Source organism: Rhinopithecus bieti, unplaced genomic scaffold (genome assembly GCF_001698545.2).
Source record: "Rhinopithecus bieti isolate Rb0 unplaced genomic scaffold, ASM169854v2 scaffold_57691, whole genome shotgun sequence".
In the NCBI taxonomy this organism is placed as follows: Eukaryota; Metazoa; Chordata; class Mammalia; order Primates; family Cercopithecidae; genus Rhinopithecus; species Rhinopithecus bieti.
Window position 1 is genome coordinate 2,828,803 of NW_016824383.1, and position 18,723 is coordinate 2,847,525.

Below are 18,723 nucleotides of genomic sequence, written 5' to 3' on the forward strand. Positions count from 1 at the left end.
GATTATTGTAGTAATCCAAATAAGACATTATGGTGATTTAGACCAGGGTGATAGCAGTGGAAATGATGAGAAGCGGTCAGGTTCTGGATGTATTTTGAAGATAAAGCTAACAGGATTTGCTGCAGTATTAGATATGTGATATTGAGAAGATATGAACTTTTGGATGACTACAAGATTTGAAATTATAAAAATGGAGTTGCCATTTACTGACCTGTCGACAGCTGCAGGAGGAACAAGTCTGATACAAAGTTATAGTCAAATTTGGATTTGTTAAGTTTGAGCTGCCTGTGAGACATCCCCTTGGAGATTTCATGTAGGCAGTTGGGTATTCAAGTCTGAATTAGGGGAGAGGTCTGGAAGTCAGTCAATGAATAGATGGTATTTAGCAGCCATAACCTGAGTGAGGTCACCAAGGAGAGAGTGTAAATAGAGGAATGATCTAGGGATTAGGCTTAAGTCATTACAAAATTTTGGGGTAAATTGCCAGTTTATATTCTTTGTCATTTTTTTCTCTATTGGGTTGGATTTTTAAATTATTACTGATTTGTAAGCATTCTTTATATAATGTGATAATTCTTTGTTGGCTCTATTGGTTGTTAGGACTTGTCTTTTAATTTTGCTTGTAGTTTTCTGTTGTTGAACAGAAAATTTTGAAACTTAAATTTTTTAAGTATAATACACATGCAGTAGGGTGGAAAATTATTAAGTGTAAAGGTCAATTTAACTTTACAAAGTGAACCCAACTCTATAGCCACCATCCATGTACACTTGCTGCCTGGATTACCATGTGGACTTTTCCTAGTCATTATCACCTTCCAAAGTTAACCATGATTTTGAGATACTGACAGAGATTGGTTTTAACTGTTTATAAATAGAATGATATAGAATATATTCTTTTGTACCTGGCTTCTTTTTGTTAACATGTGTCTGAGATTCATTCATGTTTTTGGGCATAGCAATGTTTCATTCTTTTTTATTGGCACATAATATTCTATAGTAAGAATGTGCCATGTTTTTTCTGCTCTTGATAGCTTATACTTTGGGGCCATTTCAAAAATATTTTGGTGGATAGAGTTGGACATGGTGACTCATGCCTGTAATCTCAGTATTTTGGGAGGCCAAGGCAGGAGGATTGTGTGAAGCCAGGAGTTCAAGATCAGCCTGGGCAACAAGTGAGATCCTGTCTCTCCAAAAAATTAAAAAAAAAAAAAATAGCCAGGTGCAGTGGCGTGGGCCTATAGTCCCAGCTACTTGAGAGGCTGAAGCAGGAGGATCACTTGAGGTCATGAGTTTGAGACTGCAATGAGCTATGATTGTGCCACTGTACTCCCCAGCCCGAGTGACAAAGTGAGATACTATGTGTAAAAAAATAAAAAATAAATGTGGTGCATACATGTGTACATTTTTATGGAGAATACACCTAGGAATGAGATTAGGTACTGCCAAATTGTTTTCTAAAATTGCTACCAGATTATATTGCTACTAGCAGTGTATTAGTTATTTTTTCTACAGCTTCTCCAGCGATTGGTACTGTGATTTTTTTAACAGCTTTACTTTGAGGTATAATGAAATATGACACACTGCATATAAAGTATACAGTTTGATGTTTTGACATGTGTCCACCCATATAACATCATCACGATTAAGATACCATAGGCCAGGTTTGGTGGCTCATGCCTGTAATCCCAGCACTTTGGGAGGCTGAGGCAGGGGATCACGTGAGGCCAGGAGTTTCAGACCAACCTGGCCAACATGGTGAAAATACTACTTAAATACTACTAAAAATAAAAAAATTAGCCAGGCATAGTGGCGGACGCCTGTAATCCCAGCTACTAGGAGGGTGAGGCAGGAGAATCACCTGAACCCAGGAGGTGGAGGTTGCAGTGAGCCAAGATCGTGTCACTACACCCAAGCCTGGGTGACAGAGCAAAACTGTGTCTCAGATAAATAAGTAAGTAAGTAAGTAAGTAAATAAATAGATAAATAAAAAATATATTGACTGGGCACGGTGACTCACACCTGTAATCCCAGAACTTTGGGAGGCCAAGACAAGCAGATCACTTGAGCCCAGGAATTTGAGACCAGCCTGGGCAACATAGCGAGACCCTGTCTGTACAAATAAATAAATAAATAAATTAGCTGGATGTGTTGGCGTATGTCTGTAGTTTGAGCTACTTGGGAGGCTGAAGGTGGGAGGATCACTTCATCCCAGAAGGTCAAGGCTACATTGAGTTATGATGTCACTGCACTCCAGCCTGGGTGCAGTGAGACCTTGTCTCAAAAAAAAAAAAAAAAAAAAAAATTTATCACTCCCAGAAAGTTTCTCATTCCCTATTCCATCTTTTGTGCTCCTCATTCCCCAGTTTGAAGACTACTACTTTAACCTCAGGACACTATCTTGAAAGGATAAGCCTGAGAAATTCTCATGCAAATAGTGTTGCATCCATCTTCAAACTGACTTTTGGAAAAGTTCAACTAGATAACCTCTAAGGTCCCTTCTAATTCATTTATAAAACTGAGTCAGCTTTATTAGCATTGAATGCACATTCAATGTTTTTTCTGGCTTAGGCATGGCTTTATTGTGGTTTTAGGCAGGGGTTAGGTGAAAGAATCAGCAAAGCCTCCTCAAATGAGGATGCTCAAAGAAGAAAGTTCCTGAAAGTCAGTCATATCATTAACAAGAAAATAGGAATTTATATCACTATGATTTGTTCTTCACTATTTTCAACGTAAGATCTATCTTATTAAACACAAGTTTGGTTACATCATTTTAGCTATAATTAGGCATTATTTTTTATGGCATCGTGTATTTCAATTGAGTCAACTATGATACAATATTTTGTTAATTTTATTATATACTCCCATAGGGAAAAAAATTCCACAGTAAGTTGAACTGGAAAAATATATTGATAAAAGTTGATGTGGTACAACCAAGCTTATACACTTCTTTGTAGTGGCTTCTCAAATACAAAACAAATTCTTGATTATGACAGTACCACATTTAGGAATTACCTGATTTTTACCTTTGTATACCTGATTTATATAGTTTTTTGTACCTTGTTTTTTCCTTTTGTGTTATGAATAAAGAGGGTAGCAAAATGATGCCTCTCTGATAGATCCTACCATCGTGAGTATTCAATACAGGGAAGGCCTGAATATAGGTTTGCTGATGTAGATCAAAGTTGTTTTCAGTGAAGTTGTTCCTTATCAGTTCTTCAAGTTAGAAATCTTGATCATAGATTTTGTTAAATGTTAAGTAGGCTGTGAAATGAATGATACATACACCATGATGAAAGTGGCATTGTTGTAACCAGTGAATACCACATTGGATGGGAGATTATAGAAATACAGTTATTGGCATTTTAGATCTTGTAAGTATAGAAGCAATTTAAATTAAAAGAATTCTGAAAGTAAATTTAATTACTTCAGGAAAAAATACAATTAACATTATAATTTCTAAGTTAATTGAAAAGTTTAGCTTGAGTTTTGTGTTTACATGTTATATGTATTTATAAATTAATTTCTAGTTAAAATAATTATTATTGACTAGTCCTAATAATTCAGTGTAGTTAAGAAATATAAATTACTCAAGGAAATTAATATACATATTTTCATATAACTTGTTTTTTATCATTCCTTCGTATAATCACTAATAACAGAATTGTGGCATCATCTAATCTTTAACTGACCTCAGATTATCTATTTTAATGACACTAGAATACAGTGTTAAAAGTTTCAGATCCAAATTTAATAATTTTTCTTTTTTATTCCTCCTTCCCATAGTAATCAAAGCAAAGAAGCTTTCATTGACTGGGCAAGATATGATGATTCACGGGATCACTTTTGTGAACTTGATGGTAATACAATAAACTATTATCATTACATTATTTTAACTTTAACCCTTTTATGAGACATTTTAATCAATGAAAATACAAACTGAATTATAGCTTCAATACTGGATTTTGCTATGTAGACCTTATTATTCATAATGGCATTTAATGAGAGCCTGTGTTCCAGGCCTTGTGTTAAGTGCCTTAAATACATTATTTCTGGTCTCTGCAGCTACCTTCATAAGTGTGTATTAATTTCATATCTGAGAAAACTGAGTCTGAAAAAGACTAAATAGCTTGCCCAAGATCACACAATAACAAGAGGCTGAGGCAGGATTTGATCCCATATCTGAATCTAAAACCTGTATTCTCTCCATTATGATATCCCATCTGCCATGGACCTTCAATTGAAGCCACTTAGTTATAGATCTGTGAACGTTTTGTAAAAATATTTACACTGGAATTTGCTAGAGGTCTTAACAAACTCATATAAAGATGCTTTCTAATGCTGGAGAGGACTCTAATTCGACTTCTCCACAGCCCTTTTTCCAAGAGTCCCCTGGAATGGTAGAAAGACTGGACACTCTCCACCAGAGTAACTACCACTTCTCTTAACAGAAGGTAATTGCAGTGACTCAAAATTTTTTATCTGTAGGATAATATTCCCAAAGAATTGTGCTAAGTAGGTGTAAATCATTCATTTGGTTTCTCTTCACCTTTTTCCTTGGTATTGTAATATTTTTCATAGTGGAAAATAATTTGGGGATTAAGTATGCATAGTTGGAAATAGTTCTTTGGAACTCTTCAGGCATCTAGAGTGATCTGCTTCCCAAAGTTTTAAAAAAGATTCACAGGTACAATTGCGCTATCAATCCAGCCTGTAGTGGAGTAAGTTAGAGTGAGCTTCTACTGTAGTATGGTAAACTGAGAATAATGGTGGGAGATGGAATATTTTCTTGGTTTATGTGGTTTCAGTAAGGAAATTTGAAAGGAATCTGAGTAAGGTTATGCCAAGGGATAATTAATGAAGTATCCTCTCTATGATGTCTAGAATTGGCAAAGGTTTTTTCAAAGCAAGCCATTGAACTTCTCCTTACTCTTGCATTTGCTCTTTGTTTGTCATTACAGTTATATTTGAGTGCTTAACACTCATCGTCATTTATTTCTAAATTGTCCATTTACCTATTCTTTGATGAAAGTATAAATAGTGCTTATTTAATAGGTTTTCAGATTAATAATTTGTGTGAATATATATATTACTCTTATGGTAAATAGGTAATTTATAAAAATACTTAATTGCAGGAAGTACCTGCTATAAATAAACTGATATGTAGATTACCTGCCATCAGTATAAACAGTGTTAACTTCTTTTTTTTTTTTGAGACAGAGTCTCGCTCTGTCGCCTAGGCTGGAGTGCAGTGGCACAATCTCGGCTCACTGCAAGCTCTGCCTCCCAGGTTCATGCCATTCTCCTGCCTCAGCCTCCCGAGCATCTGGGACTACAGGCACCCACCACCACGCCTGGCTAAATTTTGTATTTTAGTAGAGATGGGGTTTCACTGTGTTAGCCAGGATGGTCTCAATCTCCTGACCTTGTGATCCACCCGCCTTGGCCTCCCAAAGTGCTGGGATTACAGGCGTGAGCCACTGCACCCATCCGTGTTAACTGTTTTTTAGAATATTAGTTTCTTAAATTGTAAAAAGTAAGAGATGTTTCTTAAGAATTTATGTGAAATCATCCCCTTAAGATTTTCAAGATTATATTTTAAATCAATTATTTTTATATTCTTATAAAACCATGGTACCTACTAATTGGTTTACCATGACTCTTCTGAGTTGTAATGTTCATATATATTCCAATGGTTTATATGCAGTTTTGTTTTGTTTTGTTTTGTTTTGTTTTGTTTTGTTTTGTTTTGAGACAGAGTCTCACTCTGTTGCCCAGGCTGGAGTGCAATGGCACAATCTTGGCTCACTGCAATCTCTGCCTCCTGGGTTCAAGCAGTTCTCCTGCCTCAGCCTCCCTAGTGGCTGGGATTACAGGCATGCACCACCATGCCCAGCTAATTTTTTTTATTTTTAGTAGAGACAGGGTTTCGCCATGTTGGCCAGGCTGGTCTCGGACTCCTAACCTCAGGTGATCCACCTGCCTTGGCCTCCCACAGTGCTGGGATTACAGGCGTCAGCCACCATGCCTGGCCTGTAGTAGTTTTTAAAATTACTGTCAGGGTAGCTTTATAATCATTGTTTAGTTATTGCTGTTTCCCAAATTCAGTGGATTAAAACAAAAATATAAAGAATATTTACCCAGTTTACTGGGGAATATATTCATATACCCCATTTCCTGCTGTTTTGTTGTTGATAATGACTTCGTTTGAATGGAAGATGATCCCTATAGATCAAATCGTAGTTTTTAAAATAATTTAGTAATTGAATATCCTTTAAGGTAAACTGCTTTTCCTACCACTCTTTGTTGTTGTTGTTGTTGTTGTTACTATCTTTATCATGGCTTGCTTCTTCTTTTTGGTTCATGTTTCTCCTCAAATGTCACTTTATCAGAAAAACCTGCTCTCATCTCGCTATGTAAGATAGTAGCCACTATCACTCCCTGTCCCTTTGCACTGCTGGCCCCCACCCTGCCCAAGCACTAATAACTGCCTGACAGTATATGGCATATTATTGAGTGTATCGATTTCTTGTCAGTCTTCCCCAGCTAGATTGTGAGCTACTTGAGGGCAAGGGCTTTGTTTTTGGTTCACTGATGTATCCCTAGTGCCTAGAACGGTGCCTGGACGTGGTAGATGCTTAGTAAATACTTGCTGAATGAACTAGTTGTTTCATAGAAAGCCTAAATAGCATGATAGATTTCTAGTTTTATTTTTTCCCTTAAAATATGTTCATTAATAAATTTAATGTTTAAAACAGTAGTTTCTAAATCTGGTTGTGTATCAAAATTTCTTGAGTGCTTTATGAACTGTATCTTCTCCTTGACTGTAAATGATGTTTTAACGTGAGTTAGTAGCAGTTTGGGGTTGGGTTGGTGATGGAGGGCTTTAAGCTGAATCCTGAGTCTATAATACAGTATTGTTTTATCTGTGACCATAGCAAAGAGCTTGCACACTAAGTTGTCCTATATGCTACCATTAATGTTTAAGAGATATATGAGTTAGGAAGTAGGGAGGAAAGTTTAACGTCCTAGAAAATGTGGTATGACCTCATAACTCTTAAATTAGGACAGTGACAAGGAAATTCAGTTAGAAAAAATCGTATACTGGAGGCCGGGCACGGTGGCCCATGCCTGTAATCCCAGCACTTTGGGAGGCTGAGGCGGGTGAATCACCTGAAGTTAGGAGTTTGAGACCAGCTTGGCCAACATGGCGAAACCCTGCCTCTACTAAAAATACAAAAACTAGCCAGGCGTGGTGGTACATGTCTGTAGTCCCAGCCACATGAGAGGCTGAGGCAGGAGAATTGCTTGAACCCGAGAGGCAGAGGTTGCAGTGAGCCGAGACCATGCCATTGCACTCCGGCCTGTGCAACAGAGTGAGACTCATTGCAAAAAAAAAAAAAAGAAAAGAAGAAAAAAAAAAGTATACTTGAAGAGGAGGAAATAATACTAGTTCAACTGCATGAATTCCCAGAGTAAGGAGTTATGAAGCTGCTTTGTAGAGGCAGAAAGAAGATAAAACTTTTGTAGGGGAGGTCATAGTAGAGGGCCAGATAATTTAGAGAGAATTATCTGAATGAATGATGTAGCTGTACAAACTGAGACAAGTTGCAGTTGAGGAATAAATGAAAATCAGTGTCACAGATGGCCCAGGGATAAGGATGGGCACTGCCAGCTAGTGTGTTTGTAGAGAACTTGGCCTGTAGTTGCTTTCTGCCACACACTTTGCTCACTCTGGATGTCTCATGAAATTCTTGTCAGTATAGAGCAGAGGTTGGTAAGGTTTTTAAGTAATGGACTAATAATAACTATTTTAGACTTTATAGACTGACTATAGGGTCTCTCTTGCAATTACTCATCTCTGCCATAATAGTGTGAAAGCAGTATGTAAGCAAATGAACATGGCTGTGTTCCATGAAAACTTTATTTACAAAAATAAGAAGCAGGCCAGATTTGGAACACAAGCTGTAGTTTGCAAACTCCTTGTATAGGTTAACAAAACCCACTCTTCATGATTTGAGAAAGTATTACAAGATTTTTTTTTTTAAAGTATTGATTGAAGTAAGGGAATAAACATTAAGAATCTTAAAAATGTAAGTTTTACTTAAGTAGTTATATAAACTGATATAATTGAGCTGTGTGTTGTGGTGAGCACCTGGAGTCCCAGCTACTTGGGAGGCTGAGTCAGGAGGCTTGCTTGAGCTCAGGAGTTCGAGTCCAGCCTGCGCAACAAAGTAAGACCACATTTCTTAAAAAAGAACAATGAAAAACCTGATATAATTGATTTTCCTCTTGTGATTTTTTTTTTTAGCTCACCCATCATGGTTTAATATTTGAATCATGGTTTTTCTTCTTTATTATTTGGTTGGTTTTGTTGGGAGAAGCGGTTGGTACTCGTCCAATTTGCACATTTGTGCACATTCTATACACATGTAGTCCTACATGTACACACACACACAAATTATTTAGAAATATGTACATATATATGCATCAGAGAACATAAATTAATGTTATATTTAATTGTGAAGCTTATATATAATTCAGTTTTGCAGACAAATTTATTCAAGAGCAGTTTTGGAGATTAACACTATACAACTTAGAAATACTGAGTTTTAAGATTTTTTTTCTTTGCTAAAAGCCATATTTTTTTTTTTTTTTTTTTTTTTTTTTTTAAAGGGCCTATTGCTCAGGCTGGAGCACGTGGTGCCAGCATAGTTCACTGCAGCCTCCAACTCCTGGGCTCAAGTGATCCTTCCACTTCAGCCTCCCAAGCAGCTGGGACTAGAGGCATGCACCACTGTGCCCATATCAAAAGCCATACTTATACTTCATAATTTGAATTTTTATTTTAAATTAAGATTTTTGGAAGTTACTGTTTTTGAGTCCTGAGTCAATCTGTGTTCTTGGACGGTTTTTTCTATCCATCTGTAAATGGTTTTATTTGCCTTGTTTTTTATAGTGGAGTATCTTTACAAATTTAGAGCTAGAAATAGAGCCAGTATTCTTATAGTCTGCAAAATCATGTTTCCATTGTCTAAGTTATATACAACCCATTTAATATAGTAAATTGTTAGTTATCCTTGTATTCTTCCTACATCATGAAAGTGCCAGGTGGGTGGATCACCTGAGGTCAGGAGTTCGAGACCAGCCTGGCTAAGATGGCATAACTCCATCTCTACTAAAAATACAAAAAATCAACCGGGCATGGTGGCGAGTGCATGTAATCTCAGCTACTTGGGAGGCTGAGACAGGATAACTGCTTGAACCCGGGAGGCGGAGGTTGCAGTGAGCTAAGATCTCACATTGCACTCCAGCCTGGGCAACAAAGCAAGACTCTGTCTCAGAAACAACAAGTGCCAGGTAATTCTTGGAAGGCATGGATCAAGATGTTATTTTGCCCTGTGATCGTGGATAATCCCAGTCTGTGGTCATTGACTGTCCAGGGAATACTGTTTACTTACAGGAAAATATATTATCAGGTAATGAAAGAGGGACATTTAATGACCATATTTGACTCCTGTTTTAAACCAGATGCCTATGTATTATTGTTTAAACTAATGACAACAAAAGGTAGTAAGCATATAAATAAAGGAATATATCTGTGCCATCATATATAACACTTGAGCTTATATGTATTATGAGCATATATGTGTGAGGCCTAGTCAGTGTAATTTTTCTTTAGCTATGAAAATCACGTTTCCCATTTCTATTCAGAATGTGAGCTTCAATAATTAAGATTTTAAAAAATCTTTTGTATTCCTTAGAGATCTCAATTAAAATGTCCAAATAGGGCTGGACATAGTGGTGGCTCACACCTGTAATCCCAGCACTTTGGGAGGCCAAGGCAGGTGGATCACGAGGTCAGGAGTTCAAGACCAGCCTGGCCAACATAGTGAAACCCCGTCTCTAGTAAAAATACAAAAGTTAGCCAGATGTGGTGGCACACGCCTGTAGTCCCAGCTACTAGGGAGGCTGAGGCAGGAGAATCACTTGAATCTGGGAGGCAGAGGTTGTGGTGAGCTGAGATTGTACCACTGCACTCCAACCTAGGTGACAGAGTGAGACTCCGTCTCAAAAAAGAAAAAAAAAACACAAAAGTCCAAATAGTGGAGATCAGGTAAATACTCATTTGGGTTTCAATATGGAAAATAGTTATTTCGTTTTAAATATTTCAACAAGTTTGTGAAAGTTGTGCCTACTACGTTTTAGTCTGAGAGCAAAAAAAGCACTTCAGTATGTTAACATCAGTAAAAACAGTAATATATAACTTTTAAAAACTAGAGCATGGTATAGCTTTATGAATAATCAGATTTGGATCACAAAGTTATGGAGCCATTTACTTCATAACTCCAAGCAGAGAGTAGCAGGGAAAGCTCTATTTTTAATACAATATATGTTGCAAAATGTTTCCAAGTGTGTGGTTAGGTAGGTATATTCTTAGAGAATAAATCACATGAAATATTAAAGCAGGTTATGATTCTGTTTGATCTTTTCAGTCCTGGGTGGTTAAAACTTAAGAAATGATTCATGTCTCTGATAAGGTGAAGGGAATGTTACATTGCTTAAGAGAGCACTGCATGTCCAAAGGAAATGGAAGAGTTGTTTTTCTTCTCTTAAGGAATTTGTCCAAGTTATTACAAATCCTGCATCAAGTAGTCACAAGTATACTAGCCACTGTACCATTTAAGTTGGAGATTACTTGAAAAGCATCGCATTTCTCTTACGTTTGAGTAGTCCGATTTGCTTTGTACTGTTAAATCTTAGATAAATGGTGAAATATGGGTGATTTTTATGAATTGTTTCTTGTTCAGATGAGAGATCTCCAGCTGCTCAGTATGTAGACCTATTGCTGAACCCAGAGCGTTACACTGGCTATAAAGGGACCTCTGCATGGAGAGTGTGGAACAGCATCTATGAAGAGAACTGTTTCAAGTAACTGGAGGGGGTGGGGGAAGAAGGAACAACTGATAGAGGGTGGGGAGAGGCCGGGTGCTGTGGCTCACACCTGTAATCCCAACACTTAGGGAGGCCAAGGCGGGTGGATCACCTGAGGTCAGGAGTTCAAGACCAGCCTGGCCAACATGGTGAAACCCCATCTCTACTAAAAATACAAAAAAATTAGCTGGGCATGATGGCAGGTGCCTGTAATCCCAGCTACTTGGGAGGCTGAGGCAGGAGAATCGCTTGAACCCGGGAGGCGGAGGTTACAGTGAGCAGAGATCACGCCATTGCACTCCAGCCTGGGTGACTAAGTGAAACTCTTGTCTCAAAAAAAAAAAAGAGAGGGTGGGGAGGGGAGTATTTGTTTCTACTGGAACAAAATTATACACTATAAAAGTTAAACCATTTTATGTTCGGGTATTGTGCTTTCTTTTTCAGGCCTCGATCTGTTTATCGTCCTTTAAATCCTCTGGCACCTAGCCGAGGTAGGTTTTTCCTATGTGCATTTTCATGCTTTTCATTGTTTATAAAATGTCTTCATAACTAAACTTTATATTGAAAAGCTTTCATTTTATATTTTGTTTAATTTGAATGATGAACAAAAGTATAAGATTAGTTCATAGTCAAGTCTTGAGATTTCTAGGCATGTTGTTTTACATAATTACTGTCATTTATTGTGTGCCTGCTCTGTGCCAGACCCTGAACTAGGAAGTTTATGTAAAATAATTAAAATATGTGAGGAAGAAATAGATATCAAAGATTTCCTGGGGACTTCTTGAAAAATCTGGATGCTCAGGCCCTACACTATACTAATTAAGTCAGAATCCTTGGAATGAGAACAGCAGGCATTGGTATTTTTTAAACTCTCCAGATGGTTCCAGTATGCAACCAAGTTTGACAGCCAATGTCTCGTAACTGCTTCTTAGACTTCAGCGTGCATACAAATCACCTAGGAGTCTTGGTAACACGCAGGTTCTGATTCTGTAGATCTTGCGTGAGGCCCAACAGTCTAACATGCTCCCAGGTACTGCCTCAGGTGCCGACTCATGTGCCACACTTTGAGTAGGAAAAATGAGAAACGTAGGCTGCCTTTAGCAGTGCTCTATATCTGTACTGTCCAATAAAGTAACCAGTTTCCACATGGGACTGTTGAACACATGAAATTTGGCTAGTGTGAAACTGAATTTTAAATTTTATTTAATCTTAGCTTATTTAGATGTAGAAACTGTATTGCCATTAGACAGAACCTTATTGTTTGGGTAAGTGGTAAGACTACTACAACCTATGCGTCATGTAACATATTTTTGTTGTAGTGTGTGTATACTTTTGAATTTTAAAAATGTGGCTATTAGAAACATTTTAAGTTAACACCTGTGTCTGGCATTATATTTCAACAGAATAGCTTTACTGCCATCAGTGGGGTACATCCTCATTCTGTTCTCAATGAGGAACCAAACCCTGGGAGCAACTCTGTAATTGACCTCCATTCCAATGTTATCTTTAGACAGGGAGTGTTTTAAGAAATTTGATTTCCTGATCTAAATTTGTATCTTTAGACCTTTCTGAGAACCAGATAGACTTGGAAGGGTTGACTGCATAGACTGCTTTTTGCTCACTCTGTCACAATGTGGCAAATACTCGTTTTCCCCAAATTCACATTGAAACTGCCTGGAGAAGGAAGTTGGTCCCGAAAAAGATGTGCCTGGTTTCTTATCCTTTGTCTCTTTTACTACTTTTGCTTCACAACTTTTCTGTTTTCAACTTAAAGGTTTTAATTCCACAACATTTTGTAAAAATGGACGCAATATAATAGTTATATAAAGTGAAAAGGGAAAGCTCTTCTATTCCATAGTACAGAGTTTGAAAGGTGTTCTTCCAGACCTTTCCTACAGCCACTTAATACTTTTAAAGCAGAAAATACAATTTTTCACTTAAGAAAACCGTCAAGTCCTAAGAAACACTTCACTTCCATGTTAGTGATATATTGGAGACATAACATTTTATGCTGGAAAGATGAGAAAAAGGAAACTACTACATAGAAAAAGAGGAAGGGAAGAGGAGACAAGAAGAAAATGAAATATGAAAGAAGACAAGACTAGGTAAAGAGAATGGTTCCTAGCTGTTATAGGAATACTCTATGAAGTAATTAATAGCTCTTGCTGATGCTATTTACATGCTGTCTCCATTGAAATTGGTTGATTAATAGTTCTTTAATCTTCTTAACTCTTTCTTCCACGTTTCTGAGTCATAACCCCTAGGCTTATACAACTATTTTCTAACAGGTTTTGAGCAATAGGAACTTTTGTCCAAAAATGAAATCTCGCTTCAGAACCCACATAATAAAGCTGATAGGCAGAGCTGCCGTGTAGCCCTAGAACCCAGCCTCTGGCCTCTTCCCACCTCTAGGCCTCCCGGAAGCAGCACCTTGCCCAAGGGTTTCACTGATTACAGTTTGGGATGTAGTGTCATTAAGGCCTATCTCTGCTGAGGAGCAGTAATTTAAAAGAGAAAAATATTCCAGGATGGAAACAGGAATGTTCAGAGAGGATTGTGTGCATAATGATTAAAGGAGCAACTTTATATAGTAATTAATTATTGAATATAGTGGTCTTAATGACTATTTTTAATTGCTTTCTGATATTTTATTATTTATTGTATTTTAAAATGTGCAAATCTTTTTTTTTCTTTTCTTTTCTTGAGACAGAGTCACGCTCTGTTACCCACGCTGGAGTGCAGTAGTGTGATCTTGGCTCACTGCAACCTCTGCCTCCTGGGTTCAAGCAGTTCTCTGCCTCAGCCTCCTGAGTAGCTGGGATTACAAGGCGCCTGTCACCACACCTGGCTAATTTTTTGTATTTTTAGTAGAGATGGGGTTTCACCATGTTGGCCAACCTGATCTTGAACTCCTGACCTCGTGGTCCTCCCAAAGTGCTCAGATTACAAGCCTGAGCCACCATGCCCAGGCTTCTTTCTTTCTTTCTTTATTTTAGACAGAGTTTTGCTCTTGTTGCCCAGGCTGGAACACAATGGCATGATCTTGGCTCACTGAAACCTCTACCTCCTGGGTTCAAGTGATTTTCCTGCCTCAGCCTCCCAAGTAGCTGGGATTACAGGTGCCCGCCACCATGCCCGGCTAATTTTTGTATTTTTAGTAGAGACGGGGTTTCACATGTTGGCCAGGCTGGTCTCGAACTTCTGACCTCAGGTAATCCACCCGCCTCGGCCTCCCAAAGTGCTGGGATTATAGGCGTGAGCCACCGCGCCTGGCCAAATGTGCAAATCTTATACTCTTTGGCCTATATTCTGATTAAGAGGACTCGTTTGCAGGATGTCTACTCAGTGACCAAGGTTTATAATATAATTAATAGTTTAACAGTTTTAATCTCAAAAAATAGTATTGGGATCTGAGCTATGTAAGACATTTTCTAAAATTTTTTCTATTATTTTCTCTTTTAGAGGTGAAGATCGATGTGTGAGCAAAACTCGATGTTTGTGTTTGCTTCAAGTGTGGGCACGGAAAATTTGTTTAACCATCAGAATTTGATTTTTACCTTTATTGTAATTCAAAAGAAAGTATTCCTATTTTCTTAAGAAAATAGCTACTAATGAATAGTGACCAAAAAAAAAAAAAGATTATTTTATATATATAAAGTTATCCTATGTTAAAAAAAAAAAGACCATTTTCCCTGAATGCTTAGTTTGTAAATCAATTCACATTACAAGTTCCCCATTTTCTGGTTATTATATAATTTACTTGAATATGTTCTGAGGAAGTGGGGAGAAGGAATTAAGGTAGTTTTACCAGATAATTTGTCTTGTGACCTCTTTATTTTCTTATTGACTTTGAAATTTCTAACCTCAGGTATCAATATAATACTTAATTTGATGACGAGCAGTTTATAAACAATTGATTACTGAATGAATGCTGGTTAAAAGATACCCCCAAAATAGCCAAAATAATTATTTAAACTGAATGTTTACCTGTGTTCAGGGACACTGATGGGCATTGTCCAGGGTAGGAAGATATTTAAAACATAGTGCTTTCCCTCTAGGAGCTGAGGATATATAGGATAGTAGGAAAGATAAGCACTATACATAAACAATGGTAATGAGGTAAAGAAATACTCCATACCTGCTACAAACGATAGATGATATATAGCTGCTTAGAGGAGAAAGAGATCGTACCTCACGGGAGCGATGTGGGAAAGCGTACTGGAGGAGGTAGCATTTGAGGTGAATTTTGAATAATGGGACAGATTTAGATCCATAGAATTGGATAGTACATGTTGGAGGAAACAGCATGAAGCTGGGAGTTGAGAAAGTCAAGCATGTTTGGGGAGACAGTAAAGAGACCCTTTTTAGCGGTAGGTAAGACTATATAGTAGTAGTTTAAATTAGATTGATAGAGGCCATATTTTTTAGTACGCTGGGTACTAGACTTTTCCTTTTGGTACTGAAGTTTTCTGAATCACAAGTGATATAATGATAAGTGATCCTTACTATATGTTGAATGAATTAATTTGCTAGATGTTTTCATTGTTGTGCAAAGTATGAAGACTCTCAGTAAGCAAAGTAATTCCCCACCATCTAATTTATCCCTAGACTCCTTACTCAGCTCATCTGAGTGTTCAGTTTTTCTATAATTTCTATCGTTCTCAATTAAAAAAAAACAAAAAACAGGATAGGTAACTCAGGAAGTGCATTACCAATTTTGATCCTTATTGACTGCTCTCTTTTCTTTCTTTTTCCCCCACTCTGAAGAAGGTTATAGGGCCAGGAATAGTTCTTTTTTTTTTTTTTTTTAAGTTGACAAATAAAATTATGTATTTTATCATGTTTAACATGTTTTGAAATATGTATACATTGTGGAATGGATATATTGAGCTAATTAGCTCACATACTTACCATTTTTTTGGCGAAAACACTTTAAATCACAGCAATTTTCAAGAATACAGTACATTGTGATTAACTACAGCCACCATGTTTTACAATAAATCTCGTGAACTTACTGCTTTTCTTTAACTGAAATTTTGTATCCCTTGACCAGCATCTCCCCAACCCCAGAGATGTTCTTCAGCATTCAGTACACAGATTAGTTAAGCCCTTCTGTATTATATTAGTATTAACTTTCCTGAAGAATTATATCGAAAATTAAGAGATTTTTTTAGCTGCCCCTTAAAACTTACTAGTCTTAGAAAATTGAGGAAATATTCGGCCAGGTGCGGTGGCTCATGCCTGTAATCCCAGCACTTTGGGAGGCTGAGGCGGGTGGATCACAAGGTCAGCAGATGGAGACCATCCTGGCTAACACGGTGAAACCCCGTCTCTACTAAAAATACAAAAAAATTAGCCGAGCCTGGTGGCGGGCACCTGTAATCCCAGCTACTCAGGAGGCTGAGACAGGAGAATGGCGTGAACCCGGGAGGAGGTGGAGGGTTGCAGTGAGCCAAGTCGCACCCTGCGCATTCCAGCCTGGGTGACAGAGTGAGACTCCCGTCTCAAAAAAAAAAAAAAAAAAAAAGAAAAATTAAGAAAATATTCTTAGTTTTATTGGATTAGGAAAATGGAATAATCAATAGTTTGATGTTTGTGTTAATTATAATTCACTGTTTTTTTGGAATATTTAAAAAGCACTATGGTTGTTATGAAAAGCAAATTTGAGATTGTTAAAATGTTTGTTCCGTGTTCAGATATTTACCCTTCAATGAATAAGATTTATAGTACTTTTTTTTTTTTTAAGAGGCAGGATCTCGCTATGTTGCCCAGGTTGGATCCGAACTCCTGGGCGCAAGCAATCCTTCTCCCTCAACCTTCTGAGTTAACTGAAACTACAGGTCCAAGCCACTGTGCCCAGCTCGTAATATTTTGACTGAAATGTTTTCTTAAAAAATTTAATAGTCGGCCGGGCGCGGTGGCTCAAGCCTGTAATCCCAGCACTTTGGGAGGCCGAGACGGGCGGATCACGAGGTCAGGAGATCGAGACCATCCTGGGTAACACGGTGAAACTCCGTCTCTACTAAAAATACAAAAACTAGCCGGGCGAGGTGGCGGGCGCCTGTAGTCCCAGCTACTCGGGAGGCTGAGGCAGGAGAATGGCGTAAACCCGGGAGGCGGAGCTTGCAGTGAGCTGAGATCAGGCCACTGCACTCCAGCCTGGGCGACAGAGCAAGACTCCGTCTCAAAAAAAAAAAAAAAAAAAAAAAAAAAAAAAAAAATTTAATAGTCAAAATATTTGTAAAAACACTCGCTTAAAGTTACTTAAATTATTTGTAGGCTTTATTTCCTAGAACCATATGACTATTTTTTATTTTACCCGAAGCAGTAGACATTTTAGAGAGATTACTTAATCTGTCTTTTTTTTTTTTTTTTTTGAGACAGGGTCTCACTCTGTCATCCAAGCTGGAGGGCAGTGGTATGATCTCGGCTCACTGCAGCCTTAGCCTCCTGGGTCCAAGCAGTTCTCCTGCCTCAGCCTCACTAGTAGCTGGGATTACAGGCCTGCACCACCGTACTCGGCTAATTTTTCATATTTTTAGTAGAGATGGGGTTTCGCCATGTTGGCCAGGCTGGTCTTGAACTCCTGTCCTCAAGTAATCCACCCGCCTCGGCCTCCCAAAGTGCTAGTATTACAGGCATGAGCCACCATGCCCTGCAGACTGCAGAAATATTTTATAAACCTAATTTATTCTACTTTATAAATGACCATATAATATTTTAATTCACGTTTCTTTCTCTCTCAGGAGAATCATTCTACACATGGCTAGAAGGTAAACAGTCTGTTCTAAATTTATTGGATTTTTTGTAAAAAATACTGATTTATTTAGCATATTTTTGTAAGGTCTAGGATTTTATTACCTAGTCAACTAATTTTCACAATGTTTGAAAAAAATGTGTTTTAGGTTAACATTGGGATAAAATTATGTGAAAATTTTGAAGATAGTGGTCAGCTAAAAACCAGGTTTATATAAATACACAGGCCAAATACTGTCATCAGGTTTTCATAACTGTTTCCCCAGTCTTATTTCTGTTCTGTATGTAATGTTCATTCAAGCTACTTCTCTAGTAACGAGTAATGCAAAATATTATAAAAGTGGAGACATTCCTTTTGCAAGAAAGTACTTTTTATATATAAAATTAATGGAAGATAAATATGAATTCAAAAGGTTCAAAACATGTTTGCCATGTTAATATAGTCTAACCTTGTCTAATTAAAAGATAAAGCAATATAGATCCTGATGTATTATATGCTTTTGCATTCTTGTACTTCCAGTGTTGTAAATATCAAATGCTATTAATGGAAAGGTGAAATGTTGTAGGATTTTAATAACTTAGGTTAATAATTGGATATATAATGCTTTTAAAATTTACCAAACTGCCATTAGTTTATGAAATTAAAATTAAAATATATTAGTAACAGATAAGCAAGTTGGATGACATAGGAAAATTGATATTTCATAGCCATAACCTTTTTGGAGTACTACGGAGTAAAACTAATTCTATTTTATGCATGTCATTTGGTCATGTTATCTTATGAATATTACTTCTTTTTTTTTTTTTTTTTTTTTGAGTCAGAGTCTCGCTGTCACCCAGGCTGGAGTGCAGTGGCACCATCTCGGCTCACTGCAAGCTCTGCTTCCCAGGTTCAAGTGATTCTCATGCCTCAGCCTCCCAAATAGCTGGGATTACAGGCACCTGGCACCACACTTGGCTAATTTTTGTATTTTCAGTAGAGTTTTGCCATGTTGGCCAGGCTGGTTTGAACTCCAGGCCTCAAGTGATCTGCCC

General features: G+C 37.5%; 1 protein-coding gene across 1 annotated transcript in view; it reads left to right on the forward strand.

The window, feature by feature from the left end:
• Nucleotides 1-18,723, forward strand: part of ERO1B (endoplasmic reticulum oxidoreductase 1 beta) — a 67,976-nt gene that overhangs the window by 37,968 nt on the left and 11,285 nt on the right. Inside the window, exons 6-9 of the mRNA XM_017862246.1 lie at nt 3,784-3,857; nt 10,809-10,929; nt 11,377-11,423; nt 17,679-17,705. Of these exons, the coding sequence (XP_017717735.1) occupies nt 3,784-3,857; nt 10,809-10,929; nt 11,377-11,423; nt 17,679-17,705 (269 nt within the window). The remainder of the gene's footprint in view (nt 1-3,783; nt 3,858-10,808; nt 10,930-11,376; nt 11,424-17,678; nt 17,706-18,723) is intronic.